The sequence below is a fragment of the Atractosteus spatula genome, chromosome 13, assembly GCF_055471065.1.
Source record: "Atractosteus spatula isolate fAtrSpa1 chromosome 13, fAtrSpa1.hap1, whole genome shotgun sequence".
Lineage (NCBI taxonomy): Eukaryota > Metazoa > Chordata > Actinopteri > Semionotiformes > Lepisosteidae > Atractosteus > Atractosteus spatula.
In genome coordinates, this window is record NC_142718.1 from 25129903 (window position 1) to 25147372 (window position 17470).

Consider the following 17470-nt stretch of genomic DNA (forward strand, 5'->3'; position numbering starts at 1 on the left):
AAGGTATACTGAAATAAAAGCAGTTGAATTTTCTTTTTATGGAATGTCCTTATTTTTTTACCAAACCCTGACCCTTGTAAATTAGGGACCAAGCTTAGCCATGTACTTTTCTTAAATATCTTATTCAAAATATAAAGGGAAACATGACAAATAGTTTCTACAGTGTTTGCTGTACTCTACATTGCAGTGACCCATTTCAATGATAAAATCTGAGTCTAGATTTACATTCTTGGTATTTTTTACAATCTTTGAAAGACTGACTAACAAAAAATAATGTGTTTTAGGTATCTATGAGGATAACAAACCTTTATTATTATTATTTTTTGAAAACATGAATGGATTTCTCTTTCTGTAGTTGGATTTATTCTGTGCCATGGTGTGCTGAGCAGTGATGCAGCTGCACTCAGTCTGTGGAAGCTTGCCCTTCAGAGCAGTTCCTGCCTGTGCCTCTTCAGAGATGAAGTCTTCCACATTCACAAAGCTGTAGAAGACTTATTTGTGAACATTAGAGGGTGAAACATTTAATTAATATCTTCTAAAAACATTATGTCTGAAATATAGACATCACAACTCTGTTTACACTACAAATGACACAAACATACAGTATTGTGAAGTAGTATGTTTAAAAACCTTTAAAACACAATATATTAGTATGTACTTATTTTCTATATATTTTAATTAAGAATTTGAACTTTCAGGATAATGAATGGTTACTTATATAAACATTTTAAAGTTTTTTCAGTGAAGACCTTTTTTGTTTAAACATTTGCTATCATTATTTTCATTTTTATATGAACAAATTGTTACCCTTTGTTTTTTGCAGATTTAATGTAATTTTGTTTTTTGTTCTTGCAGCTACAACAAGCGTATCAATGACGTCAGAGAATGCAAAGAGGCTGCCTTATCACATGCGTAAGTACACATCAATTAGTTTGAATTGTCTCGGTTGTAGAAAACTTCTTAGCATAATAACAGAAGATGCTAAGATTAAAAAAGTTAACTAATGCATAAAATGTATCAACATATTGACAGAAAATGTTATTGGAGTGTTTCTAAATATTTTTGAGGAATGATTCATCAAGCCTAGATATGACGTATTCCCGAACATGTGTTCCTAACTGAATCTAACCTATGTAGCATTTTCCTTTCAGAATTAGACTAAATCTAAGATGAATGTGTTTGCTTTTCCTGCACAACGTATGAAAAATAAGGAATATCCTGCAGAATAATGCTTAATTGTATACTTTATGAAGGGAAGTACAGAATCATAAACATTAAATTAACATTACATTAGTTAAAATTACATGTAGTATTTTAATATGATATGCATCCGTCTTACAAATTAATTTATGATCAAAATGTAATTGTTTTTAAGGGGCTCCATGCACAGAGAGCGGCGCAAGTTCTTAAGGTCTGCCTTAAAAGAGCTTGCCACAGTTCTTGCTGACCAGCCTGGGTTATTGGGCCCAAAGGTACCCACAACTGTAATGTGATATTTAGATTGTCCCTTCTTTTTACTTTAACACAATTTTACAAATTGTTAGAGTAATACAGTCTTCCGTGTTTCCTTTTATACTTAAGTTTAAAATTATAGTTAATATTGTCAGTGTATATTGTCCAGTGTAGCTGGAGAATTGACATATAAACTGTTTTTTGTTTCTCAGGCACTGTTTGTGTTCATGGCTCTATCCTTTGCCCGGGATGAAATCATCTGGCTTCTTCGCCATGCAGATAACATCCAGAAGAAAAGCACAGATGACTTCATAGATAAGTAAGCTGAAGTTTTGAAATGTTAACAAATTAAAATGTGCTTGCAAATTTAAATGAGTAGATGGATTAGTTGCTGCATAAAGTGTTACTTTGACATAAATTACAACAAAATGCTGTGAACATATAATTTTAAGAATAAGATACAATTAAAAGATTGTTCTAATTACAAAAATGACATTTTTAAAACATGAGTTTTACATAATAAAAAATATAATTGTATCTTAAACCATCCTACTAAATCATTGTGGAAATATAACCAATTATACTGTAGGTTGACTTGCTTGTTCAGTGCTACTGGTTTGAACTTGTGTTTTAATGGTTTTAGGAAATACATTTTACTATATTTTGAAAATGCAGTCTTTTTAAAATAGTTCCATGTTTTAAACTATGAATTTCTAAATGCATCTACAAATATTACTTGTTCATTAAACTCTTTACTTTATCAAGCTATACAGTATCATATTGTATTACTTGCTTTTTTAGGCATATTGCTGAATTAATATTTTACATGGAAGAGCTAAGAGCACATGTGCGAAAATATGGACCAGTGATGCAGCGATACTATGTGCAGTATCTGTCTGGATTTGATGCTGTTGTACTGAATGAACTTGTTCAGGTGAAATTTTCATTCGTTATAATTATGTTTGCTTACTTTAAATGTATTTAATTATAAAAGTATATATTGTTGGTTAAATTTATAAGTTGAGAAGTAAACTGAAATGTATTTTTGTGCTGGAAAGTTTCAGTTAGAAACTTTTCAGTAAAATCAGCAATGCTTTGGGTGAAGATAATTTCTACCACTAGATGGCGGTCAAGTATTTCAGTCCTGATTTTAAGTGTCACTATCATTAAAATATTCATAGTTTAAGAATTAAATAATTTATCTTTGCTATATGCTTTACCACTGAATATAAATTTTCTAATAAATTGTTTTAAATTTAGAACCTGTCTGTCTGTCCTGAAGATGAATCGATAATAATGTCTTCCTTTGTGAACACTATGACTTCGCTCAGCGTGAAACAAGGTATATTTCTGTAGATCAAGGAAACAGACTGAAAGCTGATGTAATTCATTATTTAATTAAATAGGTCTAAGGTTTTAAAAAGTCCATTTTACTGTAATGTTTGCCATCATCTTTTTAGAAAATAAGCTCAGGAGGTATGAAAAATAACCTTATGTGTTTGATGTTTTGCAAATAGGTTATGTATTATGCATTTCTGTTTTATTATCAAACTATTAAGACTTTTTTCCAGGATATGATACATAGGTTAAGAAAAGATAGCAATTGTTTTATAAAAGAGAATGTCAGTATAATGATGAGAAGTATTTAATGTTTATTTTACCACTAGATTATGGCTTCCTTTCTGGATAATGGAATGTCAGAAAATGTCATATGTGTCCATTTTGGGCATCTTTTATCTTGAGGGTACCAGCTCCCTAAAAGCAGAGATGTATTTAAAGTTGCTTTTGTAAACCATAACTATGATTTCTTAGTATGACCATCTGTCTATCTTAAGTTTACATTTAAGTGGAAAGATGTGTTTTTTGTCAATGCCTTAAATGAATGAATATTTCAAATTTTGTAACTGCAAGCAATAGAAAGAGCTTGTCTGGGGGATTACATGTTTCATTTGTTATACCATTTAGGTAAAAATACTCATCTCATTCTTAATACAACTAATCTTATTAACATGATTCTGTATCCAACGCATTTTCTTTCTCTTTATTTCAGTTGAGGATGGAGAGGTGTTTGATTTTAGGGGTATGCGGCTGGATTGGTTCAGGTTGCAGGTAAGTCATAAGTGGTGTCAAGCATATATCAGCAGTGGACAAAAAATAAAAACCTCAATGTAAAGTCACTTAATAGGGCTTTGGACCACCACGTGCGACCTGTTTGTGTCGTGGAGTAAAGTCTACGAGCATCTAGAATTCTCCTAAAGGGGTTCAGCACCATTCTTCCATTACATAGTCAGTGAGCTCATGCCTAGGTGATGGAGATGGAAAATGGCATTGTTTTAGAATACCCCATAAATGCTTATTTGGGTTCAGATCCAATGACTGAGAAGACCATGACATAAGGATGACATTAGTGTCATGCTCATCAAACCGCTGGGCAACCATACATGCTCTGTGGAGGGGGACACTGCCATTTTGGAAGAAACTCTTCCTGGAGGAATAAGTAGCATTGACTTTGCCTTCTAATAGAATGAGTGCACCATGCCAGGAAAATGTGTGTCATTGTGAACCCACCAGAGCCCCTCCTTGTTGGAACCGAACACTGAGGGCTATAGAGTTCTAGAAGTTCCATTAGTCAAGAACATAGTGAAGGATGATTCATCTGACCAGATCACTTTTCTCCCCTGTTCTGTAATCCACTGAACCTATAAAAGTACATTGCCAGTTGTCTTAGTGCAGAAACCAAACTATGCTATCCTGCTCTGTAGAATTTTCAACAAACCAGTTTTTGAGGAAACCCGAGTGCTTGAGATCCAGGTTGATATGTACAGTCAATTGATCTGCAGTTCCTTTGCACTTGAATTAATCCACAGATTCTGGACCTGGAGTATGTACTTCAGTTCACCATAAACTCCATTGATTGTGAAACATGAGGAAGTTAAGCTGTCTTGGTCACTAAAGCTCCTGCCAAAAGTGCCCCAACAATCACCTCTCTTTTAAAGTCTCTGGTGTCTCCTCTTGCAGCCACGCTAGCCTTATTTATGAGAAAATCACATAGACAATTGTTTTGGGATGTTATCTGCTTAATTAAATGTTACAGTACACCAGTGTAAAAGCCTTTGCTTCTTATGCACATCATTTACCAAGGTCTTTCCATGTTTTTGTCGACTACCCTTAGTTTACTTTGCAGTCTTAGTTTTGCAATAATTGCTCTTAATTGCTGTAAGAAAGACTGCAAGACTTTTTAACATTTTATGAAAGAAACAAAAAGAACTGCAGTAAATAATGAATTTTTAAGAAGGGGTTCTGTGTGTTCTACTTTATCTTCTAAATTATTGAAGCCTGAAACTTGGCATGTTAAAGTGAGTGTTGCAATATGAATTGTGAGAGTAGTGGTGTTTTTTTAAGTTTTACCTTTTAAATGTTGTTAAATTTTCTAAAAAACACTCTTTAAAGATGTGATTATCTTCCTTTTAATTGTACTCAATTAAATCAGAACACTCTCCCTAAGGAATAAAAAAGCATTTTCATATTTGGCTCATTACACAATAGAGTTTGGCTTCTTGGTGCTGGGTTGAGCTATAGAGTCCCAGCAGGGCTACAAAGACAATTTATTTTCTGTGACCAATGTTTATCAGACCGCTGTTAGTATAGGGTGACAGAATTCATATTTCAGGTTTGCTTAGTACTTCCTAAAATGTGTTTTTGCTTCCAGTGATATTTATTTGATCTTAAGCACTAGAGAAAAAAACACAGTAGTGTTAGAAACTGTTCAATTGGAAGAGCTCCAATTTATTTTTTGGGATAGAAAAATCTAACATAAAGCAGGATATCTGCTCACATTTGTACAAATCATTTTTTTAAATAATTATGAGCCACTGCAGCTTTTGCACTAACCTCTCTTCACAGGGTTATCTAAGCAAAGGTCAACAGATAACGGAAAGCAAGTATCTGAAACATTCTTTTATGTATTTGAAGAACCTTTTACTTGCTAGGGCACAGTGTGAATTTAAATAGCCTGTAATCATTGGAAACAGAATAACATGCAGTTCAAGCCAATTTAAGAACAGCTGTAATGCCTGTGTGAGAACAGCTTTATATATCATGGATTGATACATTTTTGGCTGCCGTACATATTAAAATCCATCAATGCCGAAATAAATAGCACTTACCAAAGCTTTGAAGGAGGGGAATTCACTGAACATATGTTTTTATTATTTTTTCAATAAGACAGAAATGTCTACCAGTGTTCTATTTAACAAAGAAATACTTAACCACTTTTAATCTGTTAAGACCTTTTTAAGAGTTAGGCCTTCTTGTCATCCACTAAAAGTTGAAGGCAACTTTTTCGAACACCTAAAAGCACTAACAAAAAAACAGCTTTTGTTTTTTTATACGTAGCTTCATGGCTAAATTATTTACAAGCATCTAAAACTGAAAATTAGCTTCACCAGTAAAGCCTGAGTTCTATCCTCCACAGACAATGTTTGATTGTTGTAATGTTTCAACCAGTTTCTCTTTGAACTAGCTTCTGGTTTCATAAGTACTACATAAATAAGTACTTCTGTCTACATAAGTACTTCTACAGTGCTGACAAAAGTGTCTGTGAAAGTGAAAAGTTGACGGTTGGAATGGATAATTCCAGTGTTTTACAGACCACTTAAATATTTTCTTTTTGTTTTGGTTTTACTGGCTGGAGTGTAATTATATTTTAACAGATAGTGTTTTAACTGCCAGAAAGCAGGGACAGCACCACCTTTCCTCAAAAAGAATTAGTTGAATCACCAAAAACCCCCATTTTTTCTTATTCTTTTTTTTAACCTTTCTGTGACACCATCTGCTGTGAAGTCAAGGACTTGTATAGTCTGTTAAGCTTTTTGTTTCCATGTCTTCAGTGTTGGTTTAGCTGCCCACAAAGGAGTTTATGTAAGACTTTAAAAGCATTACTTTGAAAAAATGCACTCTTCTCTCTAATTTGGGTTTAGCACCTGCTAAATATTTGTTTTTTTTGTGGTATGTAGTATTGTTTTGGCTGTATATAATTCTTTAGTTAGCAGTAATTATGAAAAACTAACAGATCATGTTTGATCTGTGGTTTGTTGCATATTTTGTTCCAACGTAATTTTTGCTTCTTCCAAAAGAATGTATTGTAAAGGATTAATGATTGTAAAGAGTTAATTTATACTACAGCCACCCTCCAAATTTATTCTCATGTCCAGCGATACATTAGTAAAAACATCATATAACAGAATGACTTGTAGATTAGACACTTGAATAATACAGTCTGAAACTGTATTGTAGTTGCACAGAGCAAAGTCATATTTGCAGTTAAATAACACAAGGTTCACATTTATTCCCAATGTATTTTTTAAAATAAAATTCCCAGAAAAAACAAATTATTATATTTTGAGATTGTTTTACATCTATGGAGCCGTTGTTAAAATAGGGAGAATCATGAACTCCAACATGTGCCAGAACATTTTTTCCCAAACACCTGGCTACCTCTGTCAAGCAGCTCAAATATTGTCATACTGGAATGTTCATTTATGACCATGGTCCGTTGAAATTGACAAATAAATAGTTGACTGAGCACAAAATAAATGTTCTTTACTGACCATCTTAATCTCCAGTTCTTTGTCTGCCTGAAGGAAGTGTAAAAAAACTCAGTGGTACCAGAAGCTCATAGCACACTAAAGGAGGTATCTTGTCAGTGTAATCTATGCCAGGATTTGCAAAATACTACCTACATGGGGTATGAGTAAATGTGACTCTCATGTTTACCCGATTTAAATCATTTATGACAAGTTTGACTTTGCTCTGTGCAAAGCTGTTAAGATTACAGTATAACATTTTTAGAATATTTCAAGTAAGGCACATATCCAATTTTAAATTTGTCTGTTGTTTTTTTTGCCCTTTTCATCGGGATATAAATAGCTATGGAGGGCAGCTGATATAGAATTTCTCATTCTATAAAATCAAGTCATTCAACTATTTTCTTTTATGTTGCCTTTACTTAATTTACTAAAGCTTTTTCTTGATGTGTTTTGAAGATTCGCTATTTTAATCAAACCATTTGGAAGCAAAAATAACTAGACTGCCTTGGACAGACTGTTCAAGTTGCCATGACATTTTTGCATATGGGGTAATGTGGACAGAAACCAATAAAAATGGATTTAGGGATATTTTTTTTGTAGAGAATAAAAACGAAAAGTAATATTTTGTTGGCCTTTGCCTTAATGATTGTTGAAACCATTTTGGATATAATATCTATGATTCGATTGAGGTAGTTCTTGGTCCATTCCCTAATTCAATTTTGTAGTTTATTTTGTAGTTTTTCTTCATTATTTTATTTATATCTGCTAAGTGTGTATTTATTCTTCTTAACAGGCCTACACAAGTGTGTCCAAGGCCTCCCTGGGTTTGGCAGACCACAGAGAACTTGGAAAGATGATGAACACTATTATTTTTCACACTAAAATGGTAGATTCACTTGTGGAAATGTTAGTGGAAACCTCGGATCTCTCTATATTCTGGTATGGATAAAGCACTATTTTTTTCTAATTCATATTAGCTGCACTAAAATCAAATTTTAAAGAACAATTTAGAAACTGTTTGGGGTCTAATAGTTCAGGAATGTTGAGGGCATTCATGTACTTAAAATGTTTAATATTTATCACTTGGTGTTACTGTTTGTTTAATTAAACAATGTTTTTTTTCTTCAGACAACTACATCAGGAAGGAAACTAGTGATAGAGTGCATCTGAAATGTTTCTGTTATTTAACGGGTGTCTTTTAAGATAATCTATCAATACATGGGCATGTTTCAGCTGCTTAATGATATGCAGGTATATGTGATTGGTATATGATTTAAATTAAATGACTTAAGATTAGTAAATATAAGACATTCAGTAGCCTTATACTAGACTAAATCAGGGAAACAGTTTTAAAGGATTTACTATGATTTAAACAGATGGAGCTGTGAATTTGCCAACATCTATTTTTCTTTTTGTTGATAGCTTTTACAGTCGTGCATTTGAGAAAATGTTCCAGCAATGTTTGGAGCTGCCTTCACAATCTAGATACTCGATTTCTTTCCCACTGGTCTGCACCCATTTCATGAGCTGTACCCATGAACTGTGCCCAGAAGAGGTAGGACAGCCAAACTAGAGTTTATCTTAACTGTGCCTCTGTGTGATTTGTAGCTGTTTCATTATGGAACTCTATTCTAAAGTATGGCACTTCTTCAAAAAACAGATCCAAAACACCACTCATGGTTGATTACAATGTAAAAATCACTTCCATCTTTCTTCTTTCACTCACCCAGGAGAAGGCATGCTATGTTTCAAAGTAGAGAATATCAGACATGCAATAGGTGGATCTGTGCCATAACTTCTATTAGGCTGATACGTTGCTTTCTTCTAGTCATTTAAGTCCATATTTTTGTTTATACGTCTCTTGATCTTTGTTTTTTTCTTTACTCTTTCACCCTTATGGTGTCTTATAAATATATCTGTCTGTCAAATAACATTTTTAGTGTTGTAAATTGCATAATAGTCTTGTTTTGTCATCTAATTTATATTTGAAAAATCTGTGATTTTTTTTTATTTGTTTTTAAGATGTCTTTGATTAGAGTTTAATCTTAGAAGTTAAGCAGACTTGTGCCTGGTTAGTGTTGGGATAGGCAACAGCGAAAAATCTTTCCCATAAAAATATCGTTCATGTTGAATATGAAGCTCACAACACAATATTCCCGTGCTTTACTGGATGTGGGAGATTGTGTGATATTATCACCTTTGTTTTATACAAGTGAAATAAAAAAAATGGTTTGATAATCTTGGTGGTAGGCTTTTTGAGGTTAGAAATGGAAAACGTGGGAAAAGTCCTGTACTGCTTATTCACTTCACAGTGGTAGAGTGACATTCCGGAGAGAGCAGGAAGATGCCATACTGAGAATACAGAAAGGAACTGCAGTATATGTAACTAGAACATCATATAACAAAAAGTCAAATAGAGTTTCAAAGCTGTAATCAATGCAAGATCGTCTTTTTAACAAAAGGCTAAAGATGATTTATTGAGTTACAATGTTAATTGTACACCTCTGAAGATTGAGGATTTGAGTTCTACACAAAGGAGTTTTCATTCTTCAGTAGAAATATTCTTGTTCATGGAACACTGAATAGTTCTCATTCCTGGAAAACATTTGAGTTCTTCCATAGCTGTGCAGTGCTCTATATGGAAAGATTGCTACTTCTAATTAGTTAACTGCCAGGACAAAAATAAATGGTGCAATGAGCATTTTCATGTGGCACAAAATAACTTGACAAAAAACTATCTGAAAGCACTTAAAAGAATAAAAGAGATTTATTGAGCCATGTAAAGCTTGGATTTCTCTTGTTCAAACATGAAACTCCCTTTCTCAGCATGCCTCTGAAATGTTCCTCTTCCTATGTCCACTCTACACAGCTGCAAACTTTATTTATATTGGAAAAGCACTAAAAGTTTCCATGAATATTTCCACCCAGCACACAAAAAATCAGAGCAGTTTATGGTAACTGAAAAAAGATCAGGGAGTTGGTTACAAAGGTCATATTAAACCCAAAGTTAAGTCTATTTTTCCTTACCTATGCTGATGGTTTCTCTCTCTGCTAAGCACATAGCTCATTTTGTCATAATTATGCCAGTTTTGTCCTAAATCTGTAATGATAAAATATGAAGGTGGTGTTGGAAACTGACTTATTTAATGAGAATGTACTCCATGGAGAAGTATTTGTTTTTTATGAGATTTTGCATGTTTTTACCACTGAATGTCATCATAGGTTTATGTGGGACCTAGTTAGTTATCCAATGTCTAGTGTCTCTGTGCAAAAAAAATAATGCACCTTTAGTTCAATTAATTCATTTAAAAGGATAACTTAGGATCGGTTGTGTAAATACCTTATTAAACAATCAGCCCCCTCTATATCAAACACACAAACTTTGGCTCTTATCATAGTAAATTACCATATAGAATCAAGAGGCATGTCATGCCCTGCTCAAAAAATATTCCAGAAAAAAAGTAATTGTTGCCTGTCACTCTGGAAAAGGTTGCAAAAATATTTCAAAAGCTCTGGGCTCCATGTATCCTCAGTCAGAGACATAAGTCTTGCAATGGAGAAGATTTTGAAACAGTAGTGAACCTTCCCAAGAGTGGTCGTCTACCAAAACCACTCCAGGTATATGCAGGCCTTTCTGCCCTTGGATAAAGTCAGTGTTTATGACTCCACCATCAGAAAAGCACTGGGAAAAAATGGGATTTGTGGGAGAGTAGTAAAGAAGACTACACTTACTACTGCTTGCTTACTAAGGAACTTTAATGCTAATCTCAAGTTTGCCAAAAAGTACCTGGATGACCCTACAGACTTTTGGAGGAACGTTCTATGGACAGTTGAATCAAAAGTGGAACTTTTTGGCCCGCCTGGGTGCCGTTATATCTGGCAGAAACCAAACACTGCATTTCACAATAAGAACCTCATAACAACTGTCAAGCATGGTAGTGGTGGTGTCATGATTTGGGTATGTCTTTTCCTGCTCCAGGACATGGATGACTTGCCATCATTGAAGAAAGCTGATGTTTTGTATTATATAATTCTACAGGGGAATATCAGGCTATCTGGGCAACATGTGGCACAGTGTTAAGCATTGCTGCCTCGCAGTGCTGGGGCTCCAGATTCAATTCTTGGGGTGCTATTTGCGTGGAGTTTGTATTCTCTCGCTGTATGTGGTATTTCTCTGGGTGCTCCAGTTTCCTCCCACAGTCCAAAGACATACTGGTAGGTTAATTGGTTTTTGAGAAAGTTGGCCCTGTTGTGAGAGTGTGCTTGTTTTTCTCTGCGTGTGTGTTGCGATGGACTGGCATTTCTGTTAAGGGCGCATCCTGACTTGCGCCCGCTCTTCGTCAGGATAGACTCCAGCTCTCCTGTGACCCTAGATTGATAAAGGGGTTAGAAAATGGATGGATAGAATATCAGGCAATCTGTCCATCGGCTGAAGCTGAAGCACAGTTGTGTCATGCAGGCTAGACAATGATCCCAGACATACAAGCGAGTCTACCCGAGAGTGGATGAAGAAGAAGAAATTCAATGTTTTGGAATGGCCATGTCAAAGTCCAGAGCTAAACCCCATAGAAATGTGGCAGGACCTGAAACGAGCAGTTCATGCAGGAAAACCCCCAAGTGTTTTGTCATGGAGGAATTGGCCCACATTCCTACACAGTAATGCGAGAGAATAATCACCATCACAAGGAAGTGTTTGGTTGCAGTTATTGCAGCTAAACGTGGTGCAACCATTTACTGAATCTAAGGGTGTGTGAACTTTTTCACACAGGGACACTGGATGTTGAATGACTTGAAATAACTGAAGCAAGCTTTGGTGTTATTTGTTCAATCAGTCTTACTTTTTATATTAATAGCAACCTATGATGCTCTGATAACATTCAGTGCCAAAAATATGCAAACATCAAGAAAATTTGAAAGGGGGCAAATACTTTTTTCACAGAACTTTATGATGACTTAAAAAAGATAAAAAAGTATGTTTTAGTTCTATGATCAAATTAATGCATAGAATTACCCAAAAATACATTCTAATTTCATGATCACAAATATAAATTGTATGACTGTAAAGCAAAAATAATGGTTTTGACTCTGCTGTCCCAATACATTTAAATGCAAGGTATCTGGATTTAGTTCAAGGAAGCACAGAAATAATAGTAAGAGCAATTCCTAAAGGAAAACAGTGGGAAATGTTTACAGAAGAGTGCTAATTGGCAGTGCAGGTTTTGTTTATCTTGCGAAAAGTCAAAAGAAAGTGTTCAAATTTGTAACTTGCATCTGTCCTCATATTAAAGTAAATAGAAAAATATATCATTTTATTTTTCTGTAGTTTTAAAATCATGCAAAACAGTAAAATTATATTCTTAATGTATTTTAAGTATTAAAAGGTATTTTGTGAAACTTTACTAAAAGTTTCAGATTCAATTTAGAAGCATTAAAATTGTAAATCTGTAAAATTAGCCATATGTTTGAAATTATTGGTGGTAAAGTGTACAAAATCACTTGTCACATCAAATGAATGGAAAACATAATTGTTCAGGAGTGATTGTTCTTAGTCATCTCCTATTATTTACAGTTTATTCCAATAAATTAGAAATGTATGGTGCTGGTATTCCCAAAATCTTCATTATTCTTTCTTTTGAATAGCGACATCATATTGGAGACCGGAGTCTGTCTTTGTGTAATATGTTTTTGGATGAAATGGCAAAGCAAGCCCGGAATCTCATTACAGACATTTGCACAGAACAGTGCACTCTTAGTGACCAGGTAAGAGGCTAAGGAATGCCATGTTTCCTTTAGGCTCTGTTTGGATGCAAGTACAAATAAAAGGTAGGTCAGACATTTGGTAATTCTTCTGGTTTGCTTTCTTTGCATATGTATGCACAGTCATGCAAGCTATTAATTTCACTATTGAGTATGTAATGAGAGCACTGGTTTAAAATCACAAGTTGTTCACAAAATCTTTACGAACAACTATCTAAAAATGCGTGCTTCAGATATGTTTAGAAGAGACAAGCTTCTATACTTTCTTCAAAGCACTAACCTCAGAAACGCTGTACCAGTTATTTCAATTGTATCATTATATAATTTTTTCCAGTACAAATGCTTGTGAGGTATTCAAGTTATTGTACTAAATTATGTACTTTCCACTGAAATGCATTGTACTGTGCAGTTCTTTCTAGTTTATAACAAGCTCAATTCGTGTTCTGTACTTTCTAATCAGATAGCCTTCACTGTTTTCTGTTTTAGGAGAGTCTGGTGTTGTTAAAGACATTATTTCATTTTCTTTTCATTAATGAATGTGCGGTTTGCTCATAATTTACCAGACTTGTCCATCCAATGCCCAGAATCCAGTTAATCAGCGGGGTTCTTATAAAAGTTTTGATAAAGATCATCCTTTTTTTCTGCCATTTCAGTTACTGCCAAAACATTGTGCCAAAACCATCAGTCAAGCGGTGAACAAGAAGTCTAAAAAGCAGACTGGGAAGAAAGGAGAACCTGAACGAGAGAAGCCGGGAGTTGAAAGCATGAGAAAGAACAGGCTTCTTGTTACCAAGTAAGTGCTCATCTATCTTAAAGTGTACATGTTTAATTTAATTGGTGAAAACATCTTTTTTAAAACAGTGAGTAGAGAAGCCTGGGTTTGGTTTTCTTTATGGCTTGGCAGTCATGTTACCCTGTGACCTGTGATCCTGCTGGTATTTTATCTAACTAATGACCCTGAACTGTGAAAAAGGCCAGCCTCGATCCCAAAGTCTTCATCTGTGTTAGAGAAGAGAGTTTTACAAAAGAGTGATTGAACTGAGCATTTGAAGTTAAAAGATAGTTTGAAAGTTAATTTATTTTAATATCATCGATCTACAGTGTAATTCAAGGGAAATCTCTTCAATGTGTGGTGATGTTTTATTTTTTAGCTTGGATAAGCTGCATACAGCACTGTCAGAACTGTGTTTCTCTATCAATTACGTACCAAATATGGTCGTTTGGGAACACACCTTCACTCCAAGGGAATATTTGACGTCACATCTGGAAATCCGCTTTACCAAGTACGTATATCTGTGTCAGAAAAAGCAGTTACATTTTAAATATCAAGAGAGGAAAGCTACATTATGCATCTGAAACGGTACTGGGAATTTTGGAAACTGAAAGAGGGTTCTCCTGTTTACCAAGAAATAAGTATAACATGAATTAAAGGTGATTAACTTTTAACTACCTTACATGTTTTACAATCTTTGCTTGTCAAACTCACTCAGTGGCATAATTCCCCTGTATTCTGTTCTTCAGTTTACCTTTTAATTAACTGTATTTATTGGAGAGTGAGATGCAGTTTTGATTAGTAAACTGACTTTTGATTGCAGTCCAGCAAAGAACTTATCCAACCAAATAAACAAAGCTTGATGAATAACAGGTATTTTCCACTCTCAGCTTCAAGGCTGTGACGTGAGTTGCTTGGCTAGGTTTTCTTTCTTGAGCACTGGACCCCAAAGGTAATCCAGTTTTCCTGTCCTGTGTGGGCTTATTACACCTATTTACTGCTCCTTTGTCCTGCAGGTCAAGGAAGGAATTAAAATGTTATTATCCTTGGGGACCTTACTCAAACAAGCTTACTTGTTTGAAAACAAATATGCTACTTATTCAAAATTTGCTTCACTAATGATATTTAAGCTTTTTGTTACTTTTGTCATGTAATGGCAAGCAATTAATATACTCTTAATTTTTATCCTTATTTGCTGGAATTTTATTTCTAAATTGTAGCAGGCTATGTCTAACGTTGAGCCTGAAGTTACCCATAGTGTACACTATCTGGAAAATATTCTCATGTTTCAAAGCTCATTTGCCTTTAATCTTCAAATGGAGATAAATACATGTTAAAATGTACTTTCTGAAATATATGAACAGAAAGATTATATGTTTATTTTTTCTTCTAGATCCATTGTTGGGATGACTATGTACAATCAGGCAACACAAGAAATTGCAAAACCATCAGAACTTTTGACCAGTGTAAGGGCCTACATGACAGTACTGCAGTCCATTGAAAACTATGTACAGATTGATATCACAAGAGTGTTTAACAATGTTCTCCTGCAGCAGACACAGCACTTAGATAGTCATGGAGAACCAACAATAACCAGTCTGTACACAAACTGGTAAGTATTTGGAGAAATCTGTTGTGTGTGGAACCGACATATTTTTAGCCTCTGTTATGTGAAAGAAAACTAAAAGAAGCAGATGGCTGGAAATAGGTATACAGTGCCTTGAAATAGTATTCAGACCATTTCTATGGCACCACATTTTCTGAAGTTACAAAATGATGCATGCACATTTTAAACATTAAACCTTAGATTTTATTTAAAACTTATGACTTGCATAACTCAATTAATGATTAATGCGTCAGTATTGATACCCATGAATCTGGTGAAAGCACCATTTGCATCAATTACATCCCCAGATCTTTTTGAGTAAGTCGCTACCAACTTTTCATAATGTGTTGATGCAATTTTTGCATATTTATATTAGCAGATTATCTCACTAATTGCTTGGTGATCACATTTCAAGTCTTTACACTGATCTCAATAGAATCTAAGTCAGGATTTGGAATGGGCATCTCAAGGACATTCAGTTTACTGCTCTGAAACCACTCATGTGTAACTTTGCCCTTGTGCTTTGGATCAATGTCCTGTCAAAAGGTGAAATTTTATCCCAGTTTTAGGTCAGTAGAAAATTATCCTCTAGGATTTGAAAGTAGTTTGCACTATCTGTGTTCCCATCAGTTTTGAAAGGCTTTCCAGTCCCTGCTGATGAGAAGCAGAACTATGATATAATGGCACCACCAACACGCTTGCCAGTAAGGATGGTGTTGACTGAGTTGGGTTTGCATCAAATGCCGTGCTTTACATTTAGATCACAGAGTTCAAATTTTGACTTGGCTGATCACAAAAACACTTGCTACAATTTGCAGTTTCACTTAGGTGGTTTTGAGTTGGTTGTGTATATAACAGCTTTAAAGCAACAAAATATGAAATGTGCAAGGGTTTGAATACTTTTGAAAGGTACTATACCTATCAAGGTATCATTGCAGTCTTAATTTTAAAAGAAACAAATCTAGAATTAAATATTTCGTAGTAGCAATTAAATGATCAATTCCAAAAGGGCTCTAGTGCTGCAAATAACTATATCTCATAAAATCTTTTTTATAGGTATTTGGAAACGTTACTGAGACAAGTAAGCAATGGACACATTGCATACTTTCCAGCCATGAAAGCATTTGTGAACTTGCCTACAGAGAATGAATTGACATTTAATGCAGAAGAATACTCAGACATATCGGGTAAGATTAATAGATACAGATGTGGCCAAAATGTTCCTCTTCATAATCTTCATGTTATAGCCTCATGGAACTCAGAAACATCATCTTGGAAGATATAATTTACCATGCGTGTGATTATGTATATAAAAATATAGAATGTGATATTTTGTTATGTAGTCTACAATAAGCTTTTAGCTATAAACTAAAACCACTACAACTTCTAAATTGAACTAAATACAAAAAAAATTCTAAGTGTCTTTTTAATGAAGTCAGTTAAATTCTACCCTATTTAAGTGAATGAAATTCATAGCATTGAAGTAAAAGTATTGGGCCAGTTGGCTGACATTTTTCTCTTGTTGGTCAGGTAATTTGTTGAGTAAAGAGGCACTAATAAAAATATCCTATCAACTTTTCTCACTTTGACTTCAGTGTTTGGAGTCTGTAGTCAAATGTCAGAATGAAAACCAAAAACCTTACTGTTAAAGAAGCATAGGCAATGTTGAAGCTGAAAGGAAAAAAAATCAATAAGAACCTCAGAGCAGAACTTGGGTGTACCAAGATCAACTATTTGGAATATACCAAGGAAGAAAGAAACCAAAGTTATTAGTACTAATCAACAAAGGCAAAAAAATGAAGTCAGCCAAAAATATTTGCCTTTGATGATGAAAAAAATCATCAGAGCTATTAAGGTAAACCTGAAAACAACTGTCAGTGCGAGCACTGACAACCTCTGGAGTGCGGGAGTAATGTTAGCAAAATCACAGTCAAAACATCCAAAGAATAGGCAGGAACTCAGCAAAGCCTTGCCAAAACATGACAGATGGTCATTTAAAAAAAAATACCAATATTTACACTCTGAAATGTACTTAATTTGCATGTGTCCCGATAGTTTTGGTCACTTGAAATCATTGTTAAACACAACGAATGTTTTGTTCCTATTATGATCAAGTGAACGGATGTTATTATCTAAAAATAAAATGTGCATTGTATTGATCATTATGACAATTAGAAATTAATTTAGTTTTCAACTACCCAGATATTTTTGAGCGGCACTCTAAATTATTTTAGAAATAAAATAATGGGCATAAAAATTACGTAGTAATCACTGCTTGATGGCTGCCAAAAACTA

General features: G+C 34.3%; 1 protein-coding gene across 4 annotated transcripts in view; it reads left to right on the forward strand.

The window, feature by feature from the left end:
- Positions 1-17470, forward strand: part of nckap1 (NCK-associated protein 1) — a 46113-nt gene that overhangs the window by 17691 nt on the left and 10952 nt on the right. For all 4 annotated transcript variants that reach the window (XM_088930041.1, XM_088930040.1, XM_088930038.1 and 1 more), the window contains 14 exons: positions 356-512; positions 856-912; positions 1376-1472; positions 1665-1771; positions 2254-2386; positions 2713-2794; positions 3503-3561; positions 7834-7979; positions 8463-8595; positions 12681-12800; positions 13451-13590; positions 13949-14080; positions 14963-15181; positions 16232-16362. In XM_088930041.1, coding sequence (XP_088786167.1) covers positions 356-512; positions 856-912; positions 1376-1472; positions 1665-1771; positions 2254-2386; positions 2713-2794; positions 3503-3561; positions 7834-7979; positions 8463-8595; positions 12681-12800; positions 13451-13590; positions 13949-14080; positions 14963-15181; positions 16232-16362 — 1713 coding nt within the window. The remainder of the gene's footprint in view (positions 1-355; positions 513-855; positions 913-1375; positions 1473-1664; positions 1772-2253; positions 2387-2712; positions 2795-3502; positions 3562-7833; positions 7980-8462; positions 8596-12680; positions 12801-13450; positions 13591-13948; positions 14081-14962; positions 15182-16231; positions 16363-17470) is intronic.